At 38.2% G+C, this 14890-nt stretch overlaps 1 protein-coding gene across 1 annotated transcript in view; it reads right to left on the minus strand.

The window, feature by feature from the left end:
* Positions 1-521: 521 nt before the first annotated feature.
* LOC103029217 (tubulin polymerization-promoting protein) overlaps positions 522-14890 on the minus strand; it is a 42193-nt gene continuing 27824 nt past the window's right edge. Inside the window, exons 4-5 of the mRNA XM_022685385.2 lie at positions 9086-9239; positions 522-7730 (exon numbers count right to left, since the gene is read on the minus strand). Of these exons, the coding sequence (XP_022541106.1) occupies positions 7521-7730; positions 9086-9239 (364 nt within the window). The 3' untranslated portion in view covers positions 522-7520. The remainder of the gene's footprint in view (positions 7731-9085; positions 9240-14890) is intronic.

Consider the following 14890-nt stretch of genomic DNA (forward strand, 5'->3'; position numbering starts at 1 on the left):
TGCATCAATCAGAGAATCGCTTGAGAAGATTGCTAATACTACTAAACTTAGGTTAAGGACAGTGGGGAATCATCATCTTCCAAAAAGGAATGTGGTCGATTACGTAAATACCTTTGTTAAAATTTTAGAAATGGTAGAAAACCAACACTAGAACTCATAGATATGTTTAATAGGGAAAGTAAGAGCTTTACCCGCACTCACAGTGCAGTGAAGAGAACTCAAGGGATAATAGACTGTGAAAATAGACTGTTGATGGGGTGTAAGATAGCAATGAGCATTGTGATGCACCTTGAGCAGGGTGTAAGACAGAGCCCAGTATATAACATACTTTTTGCGGTAAAGAGCTACAAAGTGTCCTATATTCTCTCAGTGGGATTTTGGGTGGAGTTGTCCTTTCTACTGTTTCAGCTGATGCATGATGTAACTGAGTGAAACAAGTGATGAGCTCATCCCAAGTGAGAATGAATGAAAGAATGACAAATATATAAATAAATAAATCACAGGCAGTCCCTCAGGTCACATTTTTCCCATTCTTTTGTCTTCCTTTTTTTATTTTTTATTTTTCTCTTCTTTTATTCTGAACGACGCTACAAAACACAGACGAAGTTAAGGTCTCCAACATCACCACGACCACATGAACATGCAGCAGGGCATCGTAACACGTTAAAAAAACACGTTATATGAAAAATAAAATAAGACGACATTTTGTTCCTCGAAAAAAACAGAGGGATTACAGTATTTGGCAGTATTTTTAAAGCACACGAGAAACATCAACAAAAAAACTAAAATAAAAATGAAGAAAATAAAAGAAGTCATTCGTTAAATACAACAACAATACTCCTCCTCGCGGTTTGATATAAATATGTCACTTCCTAAGCAGGAACTACAGGAACAGTGCGCCACTTTCATCTGAAAATAGACCTTCTGCAGAAGAATACGTCTCTGTACATGCTCGTTATCTCGTCACAACAAACCTGCTGAAGGGTTTCGCTGGCTTTGTGTAGTTTAAGTTGATCTAAGTTGCACTAGTATGGAGTGAATTTTGTGCTAAAAAAACATTAAATCAGCAAACAAAATGTTTAGAAACAAAGGGAAAAAGTGTATGTTGCAAATTCAAAAGAGAAAAAATAGCAAATATATATTTTAAATATACTTGGTTACTGTATTATCCTTTGCAGTAATAAAAAAAAAATTGCTTTCATTTTTGTGGATTTTCTGTGGATTTTTCTGTCAAAGACTTTTGGGTACCACTTTAAAATAAGACTACCTTTATAAAGGGTTTATAAATGGTTTACAATTAGTTTATTAATGGTTACTAATTAGGTTGTAAATGCCTTAAAAATCATTAATAATCAGTTATAACACATACGTAGAAAGAGCAACAGTATAGACGGCTGTGGGTTCACTATTTGGCAAACAACAGGTCATTGTTGCCCTTTCTACGTATGAGTTATAAATGATTATTAATGATTTTTAAGGCCTTTACAACCTAATTAGTAACCATTAATAAACTATTGTTTATTAATTGTTAATGCTAAAACTAGATTCCAGAAGTATTTAGCAGAAAAATCCAAAAAAATCTGCAGAAAATTCACAAAACACAACAAAATGAAATAATTTTCAAAATTACTGAAGTAACCAAGTGTATTTAAAAATATATATTTGCCATGTATTTTTCTTGAATTTGCAACATACACTTTTTCCCTTTGATTCCTAAGCTTTTGTTTGCGGATTACATTTTGTTTTGCTTAAAACTTTTTGGCATTAAAAAGTCACTCTGTACGCTAGCGGCTAACGCTAAGGTGAGGGAGGAACACTCTGAGCGCGAGGTTTAGTAAGAGGACACTGCAGGTTATTTAGCTGAAGTGCTTTTTTTCTTGTAAACATTTGTTCATTAGGCTGGAAAAATTGCACATACTTAAAAAAAAATGTAGCAAAAGTGCTGTGATATAAAATGACTCCTATATTACTGATGATACTGAAACACGGAAATTGTACCAGAAGGGAAAAATAAATAATAAATAATAATAATAATTGTAATTTTTCTCTACATAGATTTGTTGTCGGTTTTACCAAATATAGGTCTGTCATAATATTCTCTAAAAGTAAAAATGTATTATATGTAACTAAGCCTTTCATGGTAATTAAATTTAAATCGATTTATCGTATAATTATTATATTTGAACAACCTCAATTATTTTATTTATCGAGTACTGCCCAAAAATGTATAATCAATAATAATTTATCAAATCTAAAGCACTGGTTTTGTTGTTTTATATATATGACAGACCTATTAGACCATCAAACTATTAAATTACATTTTTTATTGCATTTCTAAGAATTTTCAAACATTTTTGAGATTTGACCCCAATCACCTGATGAAGCATAAATAAAGATTTTGAAGAATTACTAATATATCTAATAATAACTGACCAGCTGTCAGAACTATAGATCATTTACGACAGAATAGAGATATTAAACAGTCCCTTATGTTCTAAAATAATACACAAAAAAATAATTTAATAACAAAAGTTTGAGGCTTTAATCTGGTTATTTGTAGAAACGTTATTATAAAACCTAATATTCCTCTATATGGATTTCTCAATGTCATGATATAAAACTATAACACTTTAAACTGTCACTTTTAAACTGTAGCAAATAATTGCTAAAAAAAAATGACTTTTTATTTTGAGGACATTTTTATTTTTAAGTTTGTTCGATTTTCTATTGTCGTGTCGTATCAGTAAATATGTCACATAATCAGTTTTTCCAGAAAAAACCTTTCTTTTTCTTTTTCTTGCTTTGATTCTATGACTCCTGATGATCACTTCGTGAACAGTTTATGGAGGACAAAATATGATGTAGGTATAAATAAATAAACGCACATATTAATGAATAAATAAATAAATACATGCATAAATAATTGTATAGATAAGTCATTTCTACATTTATTGATATATTTATTTCTGCATATATTTTTTTTAATTCATTTATTTATTTCCACATATCTTCATGTATTTGCTGTATTTTTGTATTTGTATGTTAATTAGGTAGGCGGTCCTATTCTCGACCTAAAGCAAGATTGGTGAACTGGTAAAATAAAGAAAAGTATTAATTAAGTAATTTACAATCTACACAATTATTTATATGTGTATATATTTATTTATATGTGCATTTATGTATTATATACATATATATTTTTTTTGTCATTTTTCGTCCTCCATAATAGTTAACACTTATTATTATTTTTTCTTCTTATAAGGATTTGATTTGGTGCCGTGCTATAAAACTTCTAAAAATATATATATATTTTTTTCGACTGCTGTAAATTGTATTTTATTTAAATTTTATTTTATTTTTTTGTACCCAAAACAATTTTTGGTTTGGCCCCAATTGTAGTTTATAACAGGAAATGCTAGGCTAACGATGCTACTCATAATATTATGTTCTCACTGGTTTTACTGGTAAAAGAGACGATATTACAGATAATTAGATGTCATTTCAGTCGTGGGATTTGACCTCATGGCCTCCTGACAGCAGAGTAAAACCTCAAATACGCTTAACACTTAATATTCCTCCGTATAAACGTATAAAATGTATAAATGTATAAAATTTCATTGCTGATATTTGTGGTTATCAGGAAGATCTGTGTCTATTTTAAAATAAATTATGGAAGTTTTAATTCTGCAAAAACATATGATTCAGTTAATATTAACTTTTTTTTTATTTAGGTAAGCTTGAAGTCACAATAGTTATGTTATTAACTTATCCTTGCATCTTCTCCAGTAAACTGACTTTTTAAAGAAAACAGTGATTTTATTCATTTATTTAAGATATATTTTTTAAGATACTTGGTTATACTCCAATTCCAATGTCTGAATATTTGTGACAGTTAAAAGTTCATGGTGGAATTTAGCTTTAGTATAATATCACATTATTAGTGGCACAAAATGGGTCTGAAAATGGCAATAACATCTTAATTTATCTCTTATTATTTTTAAGACAATATTTCATCCACAAAATGTGTTATCATGACTCAAAATTACTAGCATTGATATGCAGTATCTCCTAGAAGTGAGTAGAGCCCTTGTATCAAATTTCTATTTTTATACATAGATTATTATTTTATTTCTTTTCCTATTGTCTCCCAATTTATTTGGCCAACTGTCTCACCCATTCAGCTGCTACTCAGCTGTATATCCCCAATCACTAGTGATCCCCAACACCAGGAGGGTAAAGACTAGCACATGCCTCCTCTGATACATGTGAAGTCAGACTCCACCTCTTTTTAAACTTTTTGCCGAGTAGCGCTAACGCTCGGAGGAAAGCGCAGCGACTCTGTTCTGATACATCGGCTCACAGACGCAGACTTGTGCTGATCAACATCACCCTAGGAGTGATGAGGGGAAAGAAAGAGCGCCATCTACTGTACTGTACCCACCCAGAGAGAGCAAGGCCTATTGTGCTCTCTCAGGGCTCCGGCAGCTGATGGCAAGCGGCATGACCGGGAATTTGAGGGGTGTAATCACTTCTAGGAGATTCTGTAAATTTTGTGCATTAGTAGTCAGACTAAAACTGAGTTTAAAAATAGGCTGTGCATAGTTTTAGAGCGTGCTGTACCTGGATACTATGGACAGAACTGATTAAGCTGATTAAAAGTACGGAAAAACTATGGAAGATCGGAATGCTGTTGTAAATTCCTGCTTCCGGCTGCTCTTATCTCCAAAAAAAAAAAAAAACAAATCAAATAAAACAAAAAAAAAGACAGCCAGTGTTTAATATCATGCCACCAAGCGTTAGCATCAGAAATACATATAGTTACACCATAAATATTTTTGACCCTAGATACTGGATAAAAACATCGACAAAATATCACGCTATACAATCTCAATCAGCGGCGGCGGCTTTACGCTTACGAACCGTCAGATTTTGTTACTGTTATTAAATGTGCACAAATTTCACAATAAGAATATATATATTTATATATATTTAGTATCAGTAGAATTCTTTAAAGCTCAATAAATTAGCTGATGGGTTTTGGCAACAGATCAGAGCCGGGCTTTAGTCTGCAGTGAAGTCGCTCTGCTTTAGAAAAAGGAAACATGGAGAAGAAATGTACACGAGTCTAATCCGTCTAATCCGACCACAGGGAGGGATGCACAGTAAAACACACACAAGTATAAAGGTCAGGATTAAACATGAACGAAAAGTAAAATATCCAACAAATCATCTGTGAACTTTACAGCTCATATTTCATAACCAAATACCCTTCCTTACTGAGTTTAATACAGGAAATTTAACCAAAAATCAGATGAGTGTTATTGATTCATTATCCATCAGCCAGGATTCAGTCGATCAGCCATCAAAGACATGCTGGGTATCTTCAATTTACCCTTAGTTTAAACTAGAACAGAGATGCTAGGCTAATGCTGCTCATATTAAGTCATATTATTAAATACATAGTTTAAAAATACTGCAAAACAAACATGCCTTTTTAAAGCAACAATCCGTAAGATTGAATGATTTGAGGGATTTGGAGCCCTCTCTGGTGAGAATGTGTAATTGCACAGAGTATGTGGAACAGTACTTTTAATGCAGGCAATTTCCACATAATCCAAAAAGCCCACCAAACCAATCTGTTTCTAGAATGAATAAATTAGCTTTCAAAAGTCTTGGCATGTTCTCCTCCACCAGTCTTGCACACTGATTTTAGGAGAACTTCACAACTTCCTGTCACAAAAATTCAAGCAGTTCATTTTGGTTTGATGGCTTTTGTTTATCCATCTTGATTATATTCCAGAGGTTTTCAATGGGTTTCAAGGTTATTCCATAATACATTAATTTCTCAACTCAACCATTTCTTATTTTCTCTAAATAAATGCTCTAAATGACATTTTTATTTGTAATTTGGGAGAAGTGCTGTCAGTTATTTATAACCTAAAACAACAATGTACATTTTACTTAATTGTATACCGTATTTTTCACACTATAAGCTGCACTTAAAATACTTTAATTTTCCAAAAAATCATCAGAGCTCCTCATAATCCGGTGCTCCTTATGTATGAATTCTATCAGTCAGGTATTAAGGAGCAGTAAAGTCACTCTGCTGAAGTACAGAGTTATACAGGAGATTCAGTTTAGTTCTCCAGCACCCAGACCGGAGCAGCATTAGCATTAGCATTAGCCGCTAACCACGCTGAACACTAGCTCTTTCACCATTCAGAGGTGAGTATTATCGGACTGTAGCACTACTGCTAACCCTGGCTAGCACTGCTGGAGCAGAATTAGCATTAGCCGCTAGTGTGGCTAGCATTGGTGGTTTGCCGCTAATGCTGCTGCACCTAGCCTTAGTGAAAATCTGCACGTGTATCAAAAACTAGTAATGTAAATTATATTTGTCAGATATAACATGTCTCTGGTAGATATTTTATAAAAGTTATAAAAAGTGTGAATTTTCCTTTTTGAATCAAACTGCAAAAAAGTAACAATATACAATATATTGTGTAGATCTACTCCATTATAATGAGATCACTAGTGGTGTGTTTTACATCAACACATCCCTATAAAGGTACACTTTATACCATTGCCGTCTGTCCAGGTCTTTGGTGGTCTTGTGCAAAATTATATATATATGTATAACCATATATTGTTCTGGTTATTATTGTTATTAATTAGGTAAAAGTTGCTTATTTTCATGTTTATAGACTTAAAGTAAATCACATCATGGTCTAAACATGATAGTTTGTCAAAAATGAGGATCTAAAAGGGTTTTGAGAGATACATTTGGTATATATTGGATATTGGTATGGTTGGTATGTTCATAGGGGATGAGACTGTGTCAGGTGTCTAACAAGTCCAGCAAATGTTAGCATAGCGTAGCATCGTTAGCCTAGCATCTTCTGTCACAAACTAAAGCAGCAAGCCTTCAAATACCAAACATGTCTCGGCTGATCGACTGTATCTGGGGTGAGTGATCAATAACGCTCATATGATTTTTCACCAAATCACTTCTTTAAGAGTTTACAAACTGCAGACTATTATAGGCCACAAAATGCTAATTGCTAATGTCTTCATTCCAAATACATCACCACATCACAGATCATCACTATGAATAGAACATGTGATACTGCGGACACGTTTAGTTTTGTGCTTAGTGTTGGTGTTTATAAATCTTGGCACCGTTCTTGGAATCGTCTTGGCAGCAATTTTTAAGACCTTTTTTTGCTTTTTTTGAGCTTCAAACTCGATTTCTTTTCTGGTTTTTGTTCTGCCACTCTGAGATTTTAGCCTCACTGGAGTTGGGAGAGGATGTTGGAGCGGGTCAGGAATGTACCAGCTGGCGGCGGCTCTGTAAACAGTGTTCCAGTTCTCAGACAGCAAAGAGGAAAAGGAACAGAAAACTGATCTCATTCACAGAAAAAGAGAACGGATATGAACATACCCTCGACGGGAAATACGGAAAATACTAATCCTGTTGTGCTTATTTCTCCTCTTGTGTTCGTTCGCGAGGCGGCCGATCCTCACATGGGCTTAGCTTGGGGTTTGGGTTGGGTTTTTTTCTCGTAAGATCCGGCGTGTTTGTATCCGGAGACGTAGCCGGAGGTGTCCACCATGTCCACCCGGCCGGCCTTGCCCTTCCCGCGGCCCGTCTCGTCGAAGCGCTCCTTGTGGGAACCCGTGAACTTGGAGGTGTCCGTCAGCCGCGACACAGTGGGCGACGCCACGGCCCTCTGGAGAGATTACAAAAAAACATGTTAGTGCTTAAATCCTGTTAAAGATGCTAGAAATTATACATATCTCTTGTTTTCTGGTGTTGGACAATGAAACTGAAACACCTGGTTTTAGAGCACAATAATTTATTGTGGTGACGGACAGTTCTGGTGGGAACAGGAGAGTTGAGGTGCACATTGAATTCTGCCGTGATTTGATCAGCCGTGGTTTTATGTTTTTTGGATACAATCCGGGTTAGCACCCGAACATCCCTTTCAGACAGCTTCCTCTTACAGAGTCCACAGTTAATCCTGTTGGATGTGGTTGGTCCTTCTTGGTGGTATGCTGACATTACCCTGGATACCGTGGCTCTTGATGCATCACAAAGACTTGCTGTCTTGGTCACAGATGCTCCAGCAAGATGTGCACCAACAATTTGTCCTCTTTTGAACTCTGGTATGTCTCCCATAATGTTGTGTGCATTGCAATATTTAGAGTAAATCTGTGCTCTTACCCTGCTAACTGAACCTTCACACTCTGCTCTTACTAATTGGCCACCAGGCTGCTCCAATTTAGCCATGAAATGAAACCTCCCACACTAAAATGACAGGTGTTTCAGTTTCATTGTCCAACCCCTGTATATCACTAATATACAGCTCTGGAATAACCCTGTTTTTTAGACACAGTTTTTATGCATCTTGGCATCATGTTCTCCTCCACCAGTCTTACACACTGCTTTTGGATAAATTTATGCTTTACACTCCTGGTGTAAAAATTTAAGTAGTTCAGTTTGGTTTGATGGCTTGTGATCATCCATCTTCCTCTTGATTATATTCCAGAGGTTTTCAATTTGGTAAAATCAAAGAAACTCATCATTTTAAGTGCTCTCTAATTTATGTTCAGAACTGTATATATATAATGGGTGGGACTAAGGTGTTGTTGGAGACTGAATGGGTGGGGCTAAAGTGTTGCTGGAAGCTGAATGGGTGGGGCTTAAGTGTTGCTGGTGGCTGAATGGGTGGGGCTAAACTTGTGTTGGGAGAATGACTGGGGCCAAAGTGTTGCTGGAGGCTGAATGGGTGGGGCTAAAGTGTTGCTGGAGGAAAGTGGGTGGAGCTAAACTTGTGTTGCCTTAATGGGAGGGGCTAATCTTGTGTTGGTGGAATGGATAAACCCTTTTGTAGACAAGAAGTCTAAACTTGTTAATTTTACTAAACTTTACTTTTATTTGATTATATTTGACCAAGTTTGTGGCATAATCCCTTGCTCCCAGGTTAAGAACCCCTGGTTTAAGTTTTTCCCAGTTTATATAAATAAGGAAAGCAGATCTGGAATGCTGGTTTAGTGCAGGAGCCTCCGTGGCCCTGTTCATTACCGTGACTCCTGCTATAACTGGCGATTTCCCTTCTATCATCTTGAAAACCTCCTCTGCCGCCTCCTCGCCGGACTTATCTTTAAAGCGCTTCCTGGCCAGCTCGGACAGGGCCTCTCTGAACTGGCTGTACGTGATGGTGCGTCCGGATTTGTTCCTGGAAAAGAAGAGCAGAGGAAGAAGAGAGCTCACCGTTAATCTGTCGTCATCATCATCTGCACAGAGAGCTGTAAACAAACAGGAAACAGCACCAGAGCAGGAGATGATGGTGACAGTTGAGGAGTTAAGCTACAGGAGAGCAGCTCTGGCACCTTCTTCTTAAGAGATCTGTACGATCATCACTGTTTTCTTATCGCTGGAGGTCAAAACGAGCCAATAAAACCCACCAGATTTATTTATACAAACAAAATAATCTGTTTTCAGTTGGCTAATTTATCTTTCTCGTTTAGACCCTAAACACATAGAAAGTTACCATTACCACATTTCTTTTGGGACCTAAAAACATCTTTACAAACAGATTTTGCTAACCATCTGACTTTGCCAACCAATTCTACCCAACAGCCAGTCAATATTACCAACCAAACTGACCAACTAATCAAATATCTCTGCTAACCAACTATAATCAACAGCCAGACAACTTTACCAACCAACTCTACCAATCTACCTTCTGACTCTACTAAACAGCCAGCCAACATTACCAACCAACTCTACCAACAAACTCTACCAATCAATCTACCAAACAGCCAGCCAACTTAAACAACTCTACCGGACAGCCAACTTTACCAACCAACTCCACCAATCTACCGTCCGACTAACTAACCAACTATAATGAACAGCAAGCCAACTTTACCAACCAACTCTACTGAACAGCCAGACAATTTTACCAACCACCTGTACTAAACGACTCTACAGAACAGCTATTTTTACCAACCAACTGACTCTACCAAACAGCCAACCAACTTTACAAACCAACTCTACCAACTAATTTTATCGAACAGTCAGACAACTTTACCAACCAACTCTAACGAACAGCCAGACAACTTTACCAACCAACTCTACCAACTGACTCCACTGAACAGCAAAAAAAAAAAAACTTAAACAAACAACTCTACCAACCTAATCTACCCAACAGCCAGCCAACCTAACCAACTCTACAGAACAGCCAGCCAACTTTACCAACCATCTGTACAAAACAACTCCACCGAACCGCCATTTTTACCAACCAACTCAACCAACTGACCAAACTACCAACCAACTCTCAAAAACACAGGCAACTTTACCAACCAACTCTAACGAACAGCCAGAGAACTTTACCAACCAGGTCTACCAACCGATTCTACAACAGCTCTATAACAGCCAGAAATCTTAACCAACAAACTTTACCAACAGTCTCTACTGAACAGCCAGAGAACTTTACCAACCAACTCTAACAAACACCCAGACATCTTTACCAAACAACTCTACCAACCAACTATACTGAATAGCCAACCAACTGACTTTCCTGAAATTCCTCATTGTGTGTTATTCACTAGTTGATCCTCAACCTTACCAACAAGCAAACCAAAAAAACATCTTTACCAACCAACTTTACCAGCCTACTAACCACACATACCAACCAACCAATACAAACTTACTTTAGCAACCAACATTACCAACCAACTAAACATACTGACTTTAACAATTTTACCAAACTACTGTATTAACCAACCAAATGTACCATTTATCAACTAAAATTACCTACAGTTCCTAATGATTGATGTATACTGGATGGTTTTAATCTTGTTCAGGACTGGGCTTGGTGCTGCAGCTCTGTCTGAATGCTACTGTTGCTAAATGCTACAGCACGTGTCTGTAGAGTGGGACCCAGCACTGGAACAGGTACAGGGCTCTTTTAGTCCAAACACTTTTGGATGTTTACGGTGTTTCCTTGAATGCCTTCACCCCTGAACGAGCCGGTGCACCACATCTCCACTTCCACCGCAAAAAGTGCATAGTAACACAAATACAAACAGCCAGCGCTGTGGTGACCAATCACCTAAACAACAGTCCATAAAGCCTGCGGTCTCCCTGAGTAACCGGGGCGGTCATGGCAACAGGCGGGGTAAACACGCCCCCTTCGGGTTTATTATTAATCTGAGCCGCTGGGAGAGCGGGAGGTTCTGTTTGGGTGATCCTTCAGCGCTCCATTCCTCCCGGCCGGCTCCACGCTGCCTAATGTCACAGCGGAAATTCTCCTACTCCCACCGGACCGCCGACGTGAGTGTGTGTGTGTGTGTGTGTGTGTGTGTGTGCACAAGCATGCACGTCACGTGCAGAACAGAATGTCCCAAAATCTGTAGCATTAGGGTTACTGTAAGCTACTGGACACAATTGGCTTCAGAGTGAGTTTCTACGTAAATGAAGGTGATACTGTTTGCTGCAGGCCTGAAACACACTCTGCTTTACAGGGAAATTTAACCCCACTGGGACAATAAGAACTATGTTGGCTTTTCTACAGGGTGTCACACTAGAGATGTTCACAAAACGCAAAAAAATAAGGCTAAATCAAGTCACAAGTCTTTACACTAGAGTCTAATACAGTCAAGTCACAAGTCTTTACACTAGAGTCTAATACAGTCAAGTCACAAGTCTTTACACTAGAGTCTAATACAGTCAAGTCACAAGTCTTTACACTAGAGTCTAATACAGTCAAGTCACAAGTCTTTAGGCTAGAGTCTGATATAATCAAGTCACAAGTCTTAAGGATAGAGTCCAAGTCAAGTCACAAGTCTTTATGCTAGGGTCCAAGTCAAGTCACAAGTCTTTTAGGCTAGAGTCTAACTCAAGTCACAAGTCTTTTAGGCTAGAGTCCAACTCAAGCCATAAGTATTTAGGCTAGAGTCCAAGACAAGTCACAAGTCTTTATTCTATAGTAAAGTCAAGTCACAAGTCTTTAGGCTAGAGTAATGTCAAGTCACAAGTCTTTAGTCTAAAGTACAAGTCAAATCACAAGTCTTTAGGCTAGAGTCCAACTCAAGCCACAAGTATTTAGGCTAGAGTTCAAGTCAAGCCACAATTATTTAGGCTAGAGTAATGTCAAGTCACAAGTTTTTAGTCTAGAGTACAAGTCAAATCACAAGTCTTTAGGCTAGAGCAATGTCAAGTCACAAGCCTTTAGTCTAGAGTACAAGTCAAATCACAAGTCTTTAGGCTAGAGTCCAACTCAAGCCACAAGTATTTAGGCTAGAGTCCAAGTCAAGCCACAAGTCTTTAGGCTAGAGTCCAAGTCAAGCCACAAGTCTTTAGGCTAGAGTCCAACTCAAGCCACAAGTATTTAGGCTGGAGTCCAATATAGTCAAGTCACAAGTCTTTAGGCGAGAGTTCAAGTCAAGCCATAAGTCTTTAGGCTAGACTCCAAAATAGTCAAGCCACAAGTCTTTAGGCTAGAGTAAAGTCAAGCCACAAGTCTTTAGGCTAGAGTCCAATATAGTCAAGTCACAAGTCTTTAGACTAGAGTCCAACTCAAGCCACAAGTCTTTAGTCTAGAGTAGGGTTGCAACGGTATGCGATTTTCACGGTATGATAACCGTCTCGGAAAATACCGCGGTATCACGGTTATCACGGTATCACAGTTTGTTACATATATTATTAAACTGACCCTTAAAGAAATTACAACAAAGGTTTTTTGTTCAATTAACTATTTATTGTAGAAACCTGGAACAACTATATAGATAATGTCTCCTTAAAAAAATAAACTGTACACCATTAGGTGAAGGAAACCAGGTTTTTCCACTACTCTTAAGGGCATTAAGGGTGAATATAGTTATATATATATATATACACTACTCACAAAAAGTTAGGGATATTCAGCTTTAGGGTGAAATTTCAGGACGAGCCTAAAATTCATTGAAACCTTTACAGGTGAACTTAATGTGATCTACTCTAAGCTTTTGAATGCAAATGTCCAACTGTTAAATGGTTCAGTACTTTTTGCACAAGTTGCTGTTCTCTAACGAGGAGCTTAACGGCAAAATTCACAACAGGTGTTTGATCCTCGAATGGACCAATAAATGTCTTGGTTCAATTAGAGCTGGTGTTTAAACAGCTGTCCTCATCATGCTGTTCACATTTTGACATCATGAGACCAAGACGACACCTAACAATAGATCAACAGTACCTTGCTATTGCGATGCTTCAAACGGGACGTTCTCAGACCGAAGTGGCCACTGAGCTTAGAGTGTCACAGAGTGTCATCAGCAGGTTGCAACAGAGATACAGAGAGACTGGAAGAGTCACAGAAAGGCGTAGAAGTGGACGTCCTTTGGCCACATCCCAGGCTGATGACCGCTACATTGTGAACAATGCCCTGAGAAACCGGATGATGAATGCCACTCAACTCCAGGCACGTTTAAGGGAGGTGAGAGGCACTCAAGTGTCACGTCAGACCATTTACCGTTTACATCAGCATGGTCTGCGTGCTAGACAACCTGCAAGGGTACCTGACCACACCACCAGGCACAGGCATCATCGTCTTGCATGGGCAAGGGAGCATTTACGCTGGACGAGGGACCAGTGGGCCTCAGTGCTATTCTCTGATGAAAGTCGATTCCGATGAGCAGAAATGATGGCCGGCAACGATGTTGGAGATGTCAAGGAGAGCGCTATGCATCAGCCACTGTTGTTACCAGACGAGCTTTTGGAGGTGGCGGTGTTACAGTGTGGGCAGGTGTGTCCAGTCGGTACAGAACTGCCCTACACTTTGTGAATGGTACAGTGACAAGCCCGTACTACCTGAATAACATCATTAATCCAGTGATTGTGCCCCTACATGAACAACACAGGCCTGATTTCATCTTCATGGACGACAACGCTCCAGCTCATCGAGGTCGCATCATCAGGGAACGGCTGTTGGAGACTGGTGTACCTCAAATGGAATGGCCTGCACTTTCTCCAGACCTGAATCCTATTGAAAACCTGTGGGATCAGCTGAGTCGCCTTGTAGAGGCCCGAAATTCTGCACCCCAGAACCTCAATGACCTGAGGGCTGCCCTTCAAGAAGAGTGGGATGCCATGCCTCAGCAGACAATAAGTCGACTTGTGAACAGCATGAGACGTCGTTGTCAAGCTGTAATTGATGCTCACGGGCACATGACAAGTTATTGAGACATTTATTTTTTTTTAATGGGGTTTACCCACCATTGTTGTTAACTTTTGTTTCAATAAATTGTTTGATTTGAGAAAATCACCAGCGCATCCTTTATGATATGATATCACTGTAGTGTGAACTTTTCACATTTTCCATAAATTTCACCTGAAAGCCAAATATCCTTAACTTTTTGTGAGTAGTGTATATATATATATATATATATATATATATATATATATATATATATATATATATACACACACACACACACACACACACACACACACGTGTCACACATTACATGTCCTCTAAGAAGTACATGTAATCCTGTGTTTAAACTATTCAGTACAATTATTTAAGTTTAAATTATTTAATATCTGATAAACTGAGCCTGGGTGAGTGTCTGATCAACAACTGTTGTAAACGTCCGTTTTACTGCCGAGTTGGTATATAACCAGATAGAGGGGATTTATTTCTGAGTCTGGTTTTAACATATGAAAAACAGGCACGTCAGAATGTGAAAATGAACGCATGTAAATGAATGGCGTCTTTCACATCCAGTCCGGCCAGGACCTTTACACGAACACGTGAATCCGTCGTAGCACGCACTTCACGCCTGTACCTGCGTGCCCAAATTTCGGATAACTCAGCGCTTTTGCGGGCGCTTACCGCATGGGTTATGC

The sequence above is a fragment of the Astyanax mexicanus genome, chromosome 1 (assembly GCF_023375975.1).
Source record: "Astyanax mexicanus isolate ESR-SI-001 chromosome 1, AstMex3_surface, whole genome shotgun sequence".
NCBI lineage: Eukaryota > Metazoa > Chordata > Actinopteri > Characiformes > Acestrorhamphidae > Astyanax > Astyanax mexicanus.